Source organism: Notamacropus eugenii, chromosome 1, assembly GCF_028372415.1.
Source record: "Notamacropus eugenii isolate mMacEug1 chromosome 1, mMacEug1.pri_v2, whole genome shotgun sequence".
Taxonomy (NCBI): domain Eukaryota; kingdom Metazoa; phylum Chordata; class Mammalia; order Diprotodontia; family Macropodidae; genus Notamacropus; species Notamacropus eugenii.
The window spans coordinates 485,268,006-485,281,536 of NC_092872.1; the positions used below are offsets into that span (position 1 = coordinate 485,268,006).

The window sequence follows — 13,531 nt, forward strand, 5'->3', positions numbered from 1 at the left end:
GGGAGTTGGCCCTGTGGTTTCAATGATGTAGGGAACTCCCAATGAGGAAACTCCTTCAACCAATGCAGGCACTAATTTCAGAGTCTGAATCTCCTGGGGGCACTTTGAGAGAAGTGAAGTAGCTTGCTTAGGGTCATATAGCTAAGTCCAGGTGACTGGACTTATGAGGTCAGGGGATGAACTGAAGGACATTCAAGTCCTTTGTCTTGGTCCAGGTATCAGAGAAACAGGAAATCCTTCTCCTTAGGACAAAGAGGACATGTACCCATCCTGATCCTGTATCTTCTATAGTCCCTAGATGACTCTTGGGAGTAGTGTGGCTACACGGAGTTTTAGGTTTTTGTCCAAGCTATTCTGATATAGTGCCAGAGAGTGGGCATATATGTGGAAGAGAATTTCCATGGGACATTAAGAACTGACTCTAGGACCAGTGCTACAGGCATGGTAAAAGCAGAAGCTGGGTAAAGCAAGCAAGTTTATTCAGCACATACTCATGACCAGGAATAACTTGGGTAGCAGAATGGACACTAGGTAACGAGGATGGGCTGTCCTCAGAGAGAGAGAGAGAGAGAGAGAGAGAGAGAGAGAGAGAGAGAGAGAGAGAGGGAGAGAGCTACCAGAGATCTGGTCTTCTGGAAGGATTGTGAGAGGTGCCAAAACAGGATCAAGATGGTCCCTTGTTACCTTAACTTTTAGTCAGGGGCCTTAGGCATGGTCAGCACTAATGCTAAATCAGCCCCATCAAACAGGTGGGTAGAGGGGTTGATTATAAAGGACCAGGAAGCTTAGGCCCTGATATGCTGATTAAGTAACCCTACACTAAGGGGACAAAGAAGTATCCAGATAGCACCTCTCAGAGGATCCCAAAATAGGTGGACCCAAGGTAGCGCTACAAGCCAGTATGTGTTAGAGGCTAGATTTGACCGTGGTCTTCTTGATTCCAAGGCTGGCTCTGGCTACAGTATTCTAAACTGCCTCTGGATAAAGTTTTAGAACCTGGAAATGGTAAATTGAAAATCTTTAAAATCTTAGGGAAAAAAGCGTACACACATGTGTGTGTATATATGTATACATGTATGTGTGTATACACACATACATTATACACTCACACAAATCTACACATCGTGGGCCCAAAGTGGATTGCTGAGGAAAGTGAGGATGTTTGGGGGCAGAAGGAAGGGACTTTGCTAATTATGAAGACTGCCATTAATGGCCGCAACCATGCTGTCTTCAAGTGATGGAAGAAGTTCTCCTTGGACTTTCTAGGAATGACCCACGTAATAAACATGACCAAGTCTCGTACCTCAAGCTTGTCTGAAGTCGCTGAAATCCCGGCGTCTTGCTCTTTCTGCCTCTTTTCTTCCTTCTCACACAGAGAATACATAATTTCGGAGTTATTGGGGTGCCCACGGTCCGGATGGAGCTGTTGGTTATTTTCATCCTTCAAACAATATATAAATAATATGAGTAGGATTCGAGGTAAAGGATGACAAAACTGAACAGCATTCTCCCCAATTTTCCCCCTCTAACCCATGCTTTCCAGCACATACCCCTTCCCAAATACAAAGTCTCTACTAGTCTTGTGGCAGGGGGAGGTAGGAGATTAAAGGAAAAGGAATAGTCAGAAAAGGAACAGAAAAAGAAGAATGAGGGGAATGTGTATACCACAGGGCCATGATTTGTACCCACTTAGAACTGGAGAGTGGAATTGCCACTGCCCACCATGAGTCAATCAGCAAAATAGTTATTAAAACCACCTATTATATGCCAGGAACTGTGCTCACTAAGCCCTAGGGATTTTTCTTTATTAAAAAGCAAAAGCTGTGCCTGACCTTAAAGGACTTGCATCCTACTGGAGGATACAACATTACAAATTAGTATAGAAAAGATAAATACAGAATAGATGGAAGATCACCTCAGGGAGAGGGATGGTAATAGCAGGTGTTGGGACCAAAAAGGCCTGCTGGAGGATGGGACCTTTAGGGAGGTATTAGAGGGGGCCAGGGTTAGGAGGAAGGTTGTGTGTTCGTCCTTTGTTGCGGAAGGAGACCATGCCATCAGAGAAATAATGATATGACTTGCACTTGACTTTGTCTTGAATGAGGGAGGGCTGTGCAGGTCACCAGCCTCACTTCTCCTCCAGAGCCATCTGAATCCAGTGACCAGATATTCATCAGGATGACTGGAGATGACCCAGGATGAGGCAATTGGGGTTGAGTGACTTGCCCAAGGTCACACAGCTAGTGAGTGTCAAGTGTCTGAGGTGAGATTTGAACTCAGGTCCTCCTGACTCCTGTGCTGGTGCTGTACCCACTGTACCACCTAGCTGCCCTGGGGGGAAAGGTTAGAGGTTAGGAGGAAAAGTATTCCAAGCACCAAAAGATGAAGTGTGTTACCTGAGAGGGAGCAACAGGTAAACCAATAAAGCTGTATTGTAGGGTGGGTGGAAGGGAATATCATTTAAGAGGACAGGAAAGGTAAGAAGGGGCAGGTTACAAAGAGCTTTTAATATTAAAGGACTTTACATTTGATTCTGGTGACAATAGAAACCAAAGGAATGCAAATTCATTAAGGAGAGGGATGGGGGTGGGGCAAGTCCTCTGTATCTCCAGCACTAAGCATACTTTTGCACAGAGTAGGTGCTTAATAAATATTGAATTAAATTTTCCTTTACAACATATCCCTTATTTTTTTTCCCCCTTCTCAATTACTAGATATGTTAGAAATACCAAAAGGAAATGAAGGTTCGGTTCTGAGACTGATACAATCAGCTGTACTGTTGTCTTTATCAAACTAGTTTAAAATTATGTTGCCCCTTAGTAGGTGCTTGATAAATATTTGTTGAATCGAATTTTCCTTTACCCTATATATCCTTTATATTTGCCCCCTTTTCAAGTACTAAATATGTTAGAAATACCAACCCCCTCATTTTGTAGTGAGAAAACAAGAGGCCCAGAGAGGGTCAGTAACTTCCTTGGGATAACACAGGTAATAACTTTAACTCTTTCTTCTATATCATTCTCTCTTCTTTTGGGTTGGTGTGTGCACCTTTCCAAGACTTTAGTCTGAAAAGTAATTGTTGCCCAGAGCTGCAATGGAACTCTCTTGTTCTACTGCAATTTACCCAGGACCCAGAGTTTTTCTTTGTATCCTTTCAACTTGGACATCTCTGTGCTGACCGGGCTATGTCAGTGGAGACAGCTGGACCCAGTTCTTTGCCTGTAAGCCTACTTTATATCCCTCCAGGTTGACTAATTGACTCATCTGCAGCATGGGTGTGATAAGTGACTAACCTTCTAAGTATGTTGCTGATTGGGCCAAATAAACACGACTGCAAAGAACTCTTGGATTATTCAACATAAACTTACAATGGAGGAGCTAAGAATTTCGATGCCTGAGGCAAATTTTAAGGCATCATCTGTCTTGCAGTGGAAAGAACTTTGAATGTAGAGTTAAGAAATTTAAATCCTAACAGCAATTTACTGTGTTATCTTGGGCAACTCATTTAATCAGCGTTGGGTCTTGGTTTCCTCTTCTGTAAACATGATGGGGTTGGACAAGACCTCTCTGGTGCCTGGTTTAGCTAACTCCAGGTCCTGTGATCCTAAGTCTCCAGTGGAAAGGAAAGTCATTCAGATGGTGAAGGGTGCTCTTTTTTCCTTTCAGGATTGTGTCAGTCAGCCATCCCACCCTAGCTACCTCAGACAAAATTCACAGGTGATCTAAGCTCCTATTTATTTGTATGCCCAGAATGAGAGGGGTTTACCTGGATCCCCCAAGCCCCTCCGATCATAGCATATAAGATGGCTGCCCGTTCTGCATATCATCCAAGTTGTTGTTCAATAGTTTTTCAGCCACACCTGACTTGTGTCCCACATTTGATGTTTTCTTGGCCAAGATACTGGAGAGGTTTGCCATTTCCTTCTCCAGCTCATTTTACTGACGAGGAACTGAGGCAAACAGGGTTAAGTGACTTGCTCAGGGTCACCCAGCTAGTAAGTGTCTGAGACTAGATTTGAAGTCAGAAAGAGGAACTTTCTAAGTCTGACTCCAGGCCCCGCATCTATGCACTGAACAACTTCTCTGCCCTAAGTAGTAGGTGGTTAATAATATTTATTTAATTTATTAAAGTAATCAGTCTTGGACAGGCAGAGGGACTCATCCACGCGTGGAAGATATAGGGTAGAACTTCAGACAACCATCTGTCTTCCATGAGGGTCAGGATAAGGCTTAGGGAGGGGGAGCATGTTTTGGTAGCTCTTCCAAAGGGCTGAAAGTACTGGAAAGGAAACTGAGGGGAACTGACTAACAAAGGATAGAAAAGAAAATTCATTTGCACAGTTTCCCAATCTTGCCCAGGCCCACTCCTTTGTGCTTGCTGAGGCTGGAAGCTGGCTGCTCATGTCTCCTCCTTGCCTCAGGCTTTCTCCATTTTTTTCTTCTAGGTGCAAAATGCTCAAGAGCTTTAAGTTCTAGGACAAAAGGTTATCCTTAGTCCACAATTTCCAAAGAATGGGTGTGGGAGGGCCTAAGGAGCAAACAGAAGCACTAAACCTCATTCTGATGAAATCTGTCCCTCCTTCCTAAAGACCCGCTGCTGATATTTACTGCTTCTTGAGGTAAAACCTTCCAAAGATCTTAATCTGGTTAGCAGTTAACTGTCCTCTAGTCTCTTTATTGATATAATTTCTCTCCGGTTGGCCAAGTTTGGTCACTGCTTTCAGGTCACAGTAAGTCTGATATTCATTTTTAAAAATGCCCTTGAGGGCATCTCTTATGCTTTGGGGATCATAGTATAAAATATGTTTGCATTTTTTAATGAGTTGCTCCTAGAAAAGTCTTGCTAATGGAAGAAAATTCTGTCCTGGATGAGGACCTGCCTGGTAGAAGATCATAGGATCTTAGATTAAGAGAAAGGAAGCTTTTAAAGGTGATCAAGTCCAACTTCCTCATTTTACCTATGAGGAAACTGAGGCCCAGAGAGCTAATGACTTGCCCAGGAGTATACAGATAAGGTGTCTGAAATGGGTTTGAACCCATGTCTTCTTGCCTCCATGTTATATGCTCTATCCACTACTCCATGGTGTCTCTCTAAAAAGAGATGTTTTCTCTAGTCCAATAAGCAATTATTAAGCCCCTATTATGTACCAGGCACTATGCTACGATAAAAGGGCAGAAGGACTCTCAAGGAACCATAGTCTAATGGTCATTATACCTAAAATATTTTAACTTGAGAAAAGGGAAAGTTCAAGGCAAGCCCATGCTTCCTGGAGGGAAGACAAAAGCATGTTACAAACTTGTGTTTTGATGTTACAAGCACCTTAGTTTCCAAAAGCAAAAAGGTGGACTAACAAATGCAATCAATGCCTGTGTCTCAAAGGGCTCAAGGAAATGCTCACAATCTTGACTACTGGAAGTCTTGTGAGTCGCCTGAGACACCCACCCTGATTTTTATCCACTGATCGAGCTGTTCTTTGAAGTGTCCCTGGATCTCAGCCTTGCTGGACTGAAGGGTCTCCCAGTTTCGCTGGAGAAAGCTTTCCATGACAAGATGAGCCACGTGAGGCAGCTGCTCCTCAAGTTCCTTCAGCTGTTCCCGCAGCTCTATCAGAAGGGACAGACAGAACAGCTTACAGTTCAACCAGATGCCTCATGAACTTAAATACCCATAATGACTCAACAGATGTCTCAAAAACTACAAAAAGCAAAGTCCTTTCTTCACAAAGATATTATAATGACCTACACAGGCTCTGGATTTCAGGTTAAATGTCAAAGGTTACTGAAGTCAAGAATTCTTCCCACTGATTAGTAGGAGTTTTTCTATCACAGATAGTTGTACTAGTTACTGGCTACTATATAAACTAACAATCTAGTTTTTCAAGAAGTGCCACGTTGTTCTTCTATGCTTTTGATAGCACATTCTCAAGACTTCCATTTTATAAGATACCACACAATTTTCCAGAGGAAATATATTTCTGAGATTTTCCTTAAGAACACAGAATCTCTGAAGATGCTATAACACAGAATCCTGATTGTCCATGTTAAATATAGGTTATTTTTAACATCTGTGTAAGTGGGGGAAAATCAGTTCCCCTTAAATTCCTTTCCTTTTCTTTCCCCCCACTTTTATCTCAGAGGAAGGAATCACAGAAAGCAAGAGGAGCTAATGTGTCTATGCCCTGTTACTGCTTTACAAAATACAAAGAAATTTCCTCACTGCACTTGGTAAGTTGTCTGCCTGTTGACTGGCTAAAGATTGCCCACATCCCTGATTGCCTTTGGAGGAGGTAAGGCTAGAAGCACCTTTGCAGTTTGTGGTGTATCAGAGGGTATCGTGGGAGGGGAGAGAGATTCTCTTTCCCACTCCTCACTGTCAGCAATGGTATCTTACAGTGGAGTAAGCTAAGTAGGAGACTTCATACCAAGAGAGAGACAGATACAGAATTGGGGTTATAGAAAAGTTTCGGGGAACGTGACCTCTGGCTGCTGAGAAGACAATGCCCATGGATTTAGGAGAGAACTAACTTGAGAGAAGGAGAGGAGAGGGTCAAGGGCCTCAGCTGAGTGACCCGCCACGAAAATACTACATCCGAGTGGGAAGAACATGAGACACTCCAAGGAAATAAAGGACGTGGGGCCCAGCAGTAAGAGAGGCAGGAATTAGCTTGGTAATGTGTATTAGGCCTGTGTGTATCTAAAGCCAAGCATATTCTAAAATTTTGTCCACTCTTTCTACTGATGTTATGTATATCCTGCCCCACCCCCAGTTTTATTGGGGGGAGGGGATGTTGTATAGATATCCTTTACTATGTATATGACTTTGCATTGAGCTATTTGTGTTTACTGACTATTAAAGACAAACATATAGGGTAGGCACTCATGAACTACAGATTAACAAGTGCAAACCCATTTCAATATCCCTTAAACCTCAAGTGGAAGTCATCCCTCCAGGAGACACCTCCCCTCAGTGTGAGTTGAAGCAACACCAGAGGGGACTATCTGGTTTTAGCTCCTTGAACACAGAGGCCATGTACAGTTATCCCTTCGCATCATGACTTTCTTCTTTGGAGTTTTGATATATCACGGGTCAGCATAAGAAATTAAATGGAAATTTGGGGGGAGTTTTGCAGGAGCCTCAGATGTGAAAGCCAGCAGACAAGGCAGAAAAAGTTTAGAAACTCAGAGATGCATAAAATATATTTATAGTATTGTATGATATCAACATATTTTATCTTTCAATACCATAATAATTCAGACTTCTCTGATACGAAGGGAGGGTCAAGAAATTTTACATGGATTTTTCAAATCCTGGGGGTGCCATGCCCTTAACCCCACCCCACCGTCATGATATGGATGGGATAACTGTATTGTCTACCTATGTATCTTCCCCCAAGGCTGAATGTGGCACATCACACATAATTGGAGCTTAACAGATGCTCACTGAAGGAATGAATGAAGGAATTTTATAGAAGCAGATGACAACAACTTTCCAAGTACCTATGAGACAGGCATTATGGTATTCATCTGCCTGGTTCTCATAGTCTATGAGTTTCTTCCCAAATACTTCAGCACATTGGTCAAAAGTATCCTGCATGTAATCAGGCCTCGTGACAGCATGTTTCTCTCTACGGTAAAAATCCTACAGAAAATAGAGATAAAAATATTCTCAATAATAATCAATGTAAAAATATAAAAAAATTAAAAACATTTTCAATGGTCAGAATTGTCTGAGCAGCTTCAGGGGTTATGAAGTTGCTATTGAGTTAGTTACTCAAAGACAGGGCCCACATTTTATTCATCTTTGTGAATAATCCCAGAAGAAAGCAGACATGATAAAACAACTTACCTTTGTTACTTTAAGACTGCAAAGCATTTGACCTACAATTTTAATATGTGCTAAACTCCTCAAAAAAGCCCTCTATAATAGTATGTTCACTTTCCTCTCACTCCCTTCTTAACCCCTCCTTACAATCTGGCTTCCAATCTCATTCCACTGAAACTGCTAACTGCAGTCACTAATGATCTCTTGGTTCCTGAATCCTGGGATTTTTTCCTTAATCCTCACTTTCCTTGCTCTCTCTGCAACCTCTGAAACTGCTGACGACTCACTCCTCTCTTGTCTCTGAATGACTGAATCCATATACTCAAAAGGCCACACCTGAGGACCTAGAGAGCCACATGTGGCCTCAAGGCTGCAGGTCCCCCACGCCTGCTCTAGGCTTTCAGGGCACCCCTCTCTTAGTTCTCCTCCTTGTCCAAGGTCAGACAATTAGCATGTGTCTGAAGCTACATCTGAACTCGGGTCTTCCTGATTGATTACAGGGCCAGTGTTCAATTCACTACACCATCTAGCTGCCCATATAACATAGGTAAACAAAAGTTCTTTGAGAGTCCTCAGCAATTTTCAAGAGTGCAAAGGGATTCTGAGACCAAAAAGTTCGAGAACTGCTGGTGTAAGGGGAAAGACACCTTATTAAGGATCAGGAGATTTGGGCACTAGACTTGTCCCTCTCACTGATACACCTTCACCACCACAGCCTCTCCATAGTCTGTCCAATAAGTACACAGTGGATGCTGTGTAAGGTCTTTTTCAGTTCTCACAATTTCTAACTGGAAGTTCCTTCCAGTTCCTACATTCTATATTCTAAGTTGCTTTTTAGCTCTGACAATCTCTGATTCTCCACAATTCTATGGACCGTGACTTTCTTGCACGTGGTGCAATCAGTTAACCAAATCAAGGACACACCAGTAGAGTGAAGACACAGTAGAATCCAAAATGTGGTAGGAGACAGAATTCCTTACCTCTGCTACTGAAAGCAAAGTGTCATTGCCCTCCCAGAGAAGTAAATGGATGATGCCTTTAAAATGCCTGAAACCAAACAGAAGGAAGACTGCTGAAAAGACATGCATTATATATATTGGTACTGATCTCTCAAATTAAATCAAACCAAACTGATTGATCATATGTACTTGATTGCCACATCCCCAGTAAGGGTTAAATAAAGTATACTTATGGGATTGAAATGAAAGCTGTCTTACTCAGTACGTTCAGGTTTCTCTCCAAACACCTGATACTTCTTGTCTAGTCGGTTTGGCCGAGAGTATCGTAAGGCACTGAAAAAATATAGGCATTTCGTTGAATTCAGAAAGGTCCCATTATTGGAAAAAACCACAACTGACTTTCTCTGAGGGTAAGGATACTTTTCTCTTTGATGCATCAGCTAGGGAACTATGAAGCCATTTTCTGTTTGCATAATGATAGCTTACAACCAAATTTAGTACTGAAAATCCCAAATATCTCCTGTAGTTTCTAATCTATTTAAATTTTCATTCCTGGCCTATTTTGAAAAGGGCTTGCATGTGGAATCAGCCCAAGATGAGACATCATATTTATCTAGGCTTTAGAATTAATAAACATGATGACCATTTGTGGACAATGAATTTGGAAGTAAGTTTTCAGGCAGCTGAGGCCAAAAAATGCAAAGGGGAGAGGGAGTTGGGGGCAGGAAGAGTAGGATAGGCTTCATCTCATGTAAGAAAGCGGACGTTTTTGTCTATAGAATTTTTTTTCTGGAAATAAAGCAAGCAAGACTTTATGCAGTGGGTTTCTGTAAAAGGACATAGAGGGATGAAATAAATAATGCCATCAACTGCGTTTACACAAAAGAAACAGAAACACTAATTAAAGGAACACTTCTTGTATCAACTTTCTACAAAGGCAAAGGACAATAGAATCAATTATAATTCAGCGTAAGAATTTCTACCAGGAGTTTAAGGTTGGGTTTTTTTGGCTTGTTTTAAAAATACCATATATTGGAATGACAGGTCCAGATGAGTGTATTGATTACAGCAATACATTTTTTTAAATGAAAACAAACCATTCAGTAACAAGAAGAATAAATATGACCTTCCTTTTGTGTCAGGTGGCAGTTTTGATGAGAGAGGCTGGTTAGCTCAGTTGGTCCAAATGTGCTGCTAATGATGGCAGGACTGTGTAGGTCTAATATATCTATACACTTCATGCACATCATAAACTCCTTTAATATATATAATGTATATAATACATATTATATATATACATATGTATATATATACACATATATATACACACATATATATGTATATATATAAAATATTCTTAATTTGGCCAAGGTATCCACACACTATCAATCAGTCCCCCTTGTGACCAAGAGTATTCATTTGTCTGCTAGCTAAGTGTAGAGGTACAACTGAAATAAAGAAGTGTATGGGGTGCACAGGCCAGGAGCCAGCTAAATTCTCCCAACATTCCCCTCCAAACAACTTTAAAATAATGCCTCATATCAAACACTGGAGTAGCAGAGGTAACAAAATGTCAGAAGGAATTTTTTTTTTCAGCCTTAGACAACTTAGTAGTTGCAGGAGAGGTCAGCAACATCAGGATGAGCACAGGCCTGAACTTGGCAGGAATACCAGTGGTGGACCTTGGAGGTAGCTGAAAAAGTAGCAACAACAGCTTCAGGACAGCTGAGCCCAGAGACATAAGAGAGTCAGACAACTGGCCAGAAAGAGATTACAGGGGATCCTTTGCTGGCAGTGTGAGCATCTACCACTGATTGGCAACTCTGTTGCCCATAAGCAGTTTTGGGTCACCATTCCAGGACAGAGAGAAGCACTTGTGATCAGTCACAAGGGAGCAGGGACCCTGGTCACATTCCCAGGGCCAAGAGGAGCACTCAGAGGGCAGACCAAGAGAGCAGCTACAATACCTCTCCCAGGGTAACACCACCTTGGAAGCATTGAAAACTTGCAGACCTGCAGAACCAGCTCTGAAAAGAGCAGCACAAAAAGCCGGAAGCTTGGCATAGTGCCTCCCCACTCCTAGGTGAGCAGAGCCCAATTTTACATAAAGCTCAGAGTCAATAAACAGTCTGGGAAAATGAGCAAACAACAAAAACAACTTGACCACAAAAAGTTACTACAGTGACAGGGAAGACTAAAATATAAACTTAGAAGACAACAACAATGTGAAAACAGTTATAAGCAAAGCCTCAAAGAGATAATCTAAAAGTTATTAGTTTACTTGAAAGCCATGATCAAAAAAGGAGTATGGACATCACATTTCAAGAAATTATCAAGGAAAATTACCCTAATACTTAAATTAGAAGAGTAAAATAGAAACTGGAAGAACACATCAATCATCTCCTGATTAAGATCCTCAAATAAAAACTCCCTGGAATATTATAGTCAAATTCCAGAGCTTCCAGATCAAGGAGAAAATATTGCAAGAGCCAGAAAGAAACTATTCAAATATCATGGAGCCACAGTCAGGATACATAAGATTTAGCAGCTTCCATGTTAAAAGACTGGAATGCTTGGAATATGATATTCTGAGGGGTAAAGGAGCTAGGATTACAACCAAGTGAAATTGAGTATAATCTTTCATGGAGAAAAAAGACATTTAATGAAATGGAAGACTTCCATCAGCATAGGAAATCTGACATTCAAACCCAAGTTTCAAGAGAAACATTAAAAGACAAACATGAAAAGAGTAATTATAAGAGACTCAATAAAGTTAAACTGTTTATATTCTCGTATAGGAGGATGATATATGTAACTCATAAGAACTTTATCAGTATTAGCGCAGTTAGAAGAAGTCTATATAGACCAAGCGCATGTGTGTGAGTTAATTGTGTTGGAATGACCTCAAAAAAAAATTGCAGGGGTGAAAAAGAAAGATACACTGGGAGAAGAGGGAAGAGAGAGGTAGAATGGGGGAAAGTTTCTCACATAAAAGTGGCACACAAGAAAAAGCCTTTATAGCAGCAGAGAAAATGGGGGGATGGGAAATTCTTGAACCTCATTCTCAGCAGAATTGATTCAAAAAGGAAAGATTTATATACACACATTCAGTTGTGTATAGAAATCTATCTTACCCAAGAGGGATATAGGAGGAGAAGGGTATAAGAGATATTGGGTGGGGGGTGAGGTGATAAAAGAGAGAGTAGATTAAGGGATGCAGTAGTCAGAAGCAAAACAGACTTTTGAGGAAGGACAGGATAAAAAGAGAGAAGAAGATAAACAAAAGAAAATAGGATGGAGAGAAACAGTAATCATAATGGTGAATGTGAATGGGATGAACCAACTCATAAAACAGAAGCAGACAGCAAAATGGATTAGGAACCAGAATTCAATAATATATCATGTACAAGAGACATACTTGAAACAGAAAGACACACATAGAGTTAAAATAAAGGGCTGGAGTAGAATCTATTATGCTTCAGCTGAAGTAAAAAAAGGTAGGGGTAGCAATCATGATCTCAGACTAAGCAAGAGCAAAAATAGATCTAATTAAAAGAAATAATCAGGGAAACTATATTTTGGTAAAAGGTACCACGACAATGTAGTAATATTAAAAAATTTTCTCTGATAAAGGCCTTATTTCTTAAACACAGGAAAGAACTGAGCCAAATTTATAAAAATAAGAGCCATTCCCCAATTGATAAATGGTCAGAGGATAAGAACAGGCAGTTTTCAAAAGAAATGAAAGATATTCAGTCACATGAAAAAATGCTATTGATTAGACAGAGGCAAAGTAAAACAATTCTGAGGTACCACTTCAGACTTATCAGAAATGACAAATGCTGGAGGGGATGAGGAAAAATAGGTAACATTAATAAACTATTGGTGAAATAGTGAATGGTCCAACCATTCTGGAGAACTATCTGGAATTATGTGTACCCTTTGATCCAGCAATACCACTACTAGGTCTATATCCCAAAGATATAAAAAAAAAGGAAAAGGACCTATTTGTATATAAATATTTATTTTTGTGGTGGCTAAAAATTGGAAAGTGAAGGGATGCCCATCAAATGGCTAAGCAGCTATAGTAAATGATAGAAATGGAATATTATTGTGTCAAAAGAAATGACAATTTCAGAAAAACCTGGAAAAACTTACATGATATGATGCAAAGTGAAGTGGACAGAATCAGGAGAATGTTGTCCACAGTAACCCCAATATTATATGATGAGCTGTAAATGACTTAGCCATTCTCAACAATACAGTGATTCAAGACAATCCCAAAGGACTAATGAAGTAGACTATCCACCTCCAGAGAAAGAACTGATACTGTTCGAATACAGACTGAAGTATACCATTTTTCACTTTCTTTCTTTTATTCTTTTTCTTTTATTTGAATCTTCTTGTACAAAATTATTAATGTGGAATTGTTTTTCATGATTTCACATGTATAACATATCTGATTGCTTATTGTCTCAGAGAGGGAGGAGCAATAGAACTTGGAACACAAAACTTAAAAACCTATTAAACTGTTTTAACATGTAATTAGGGAAAAATAAAATAAATATTTTAAAAAATAAAGAGAATAGTTAGTGACATTAGTTTAAGGCAGTGATATCAAATTCATATTTAATTCAGTATAATTGAATTAAATTCAAATAGAAATGTGGCTATTAGTCCATACATAAGGATCCCTGCTGGCCACAGATCAACTTAGTTTTAAAGTGTAATGTTATCTATATTTTATTGA

The 13,531-nt window shown here is 40.3% G+C and overlaps 1 protein-coding gene across 5 annotated transcripts in view; it reads right to left on the bottom strand.

Annotated features, from left to right (window-relative positions):
- The window catches only part of CCDC180 (coiled-coil domain containing 180), a 154,117-nt gene that overhangs the window by 52,776 nt on the left and 87,810 nt on the right, over positions 1-13,531 (bottom strand). For 3 of the 5 annotated variants that reach the window (XM_072632833.1, XM_072632832.1, XM_072632830.1), the window contains 5 exons: positions 9,040-9,114; positions 8,803-8,869; positions 7,498-7,639; positions 5,444-5,604; positions 1,304-1,441 (listed from right to left, as the gene is read on the bottom strand). In XM_072632833.1, coding sequence (XP_072488934.1) covers positions 1,304-1,441; positions 5,444-5,604; positions 7,498-7,639; positions 8,803-8,869; positions 9,040-9,114 — 583 coding nt within the window. Of the gene's footprint in view, positions 1-1,303; positions 1,442-5,443; positions 5,605-7,441; positions 7,640-8,802; positions 8,870-9,039; positions 9,115-13,531 lie in introns of all 5 variants that reach the window. The other 2 variants (XR_011972244.1, XR_011972245.1) reach the window with 2 other exon arrangements.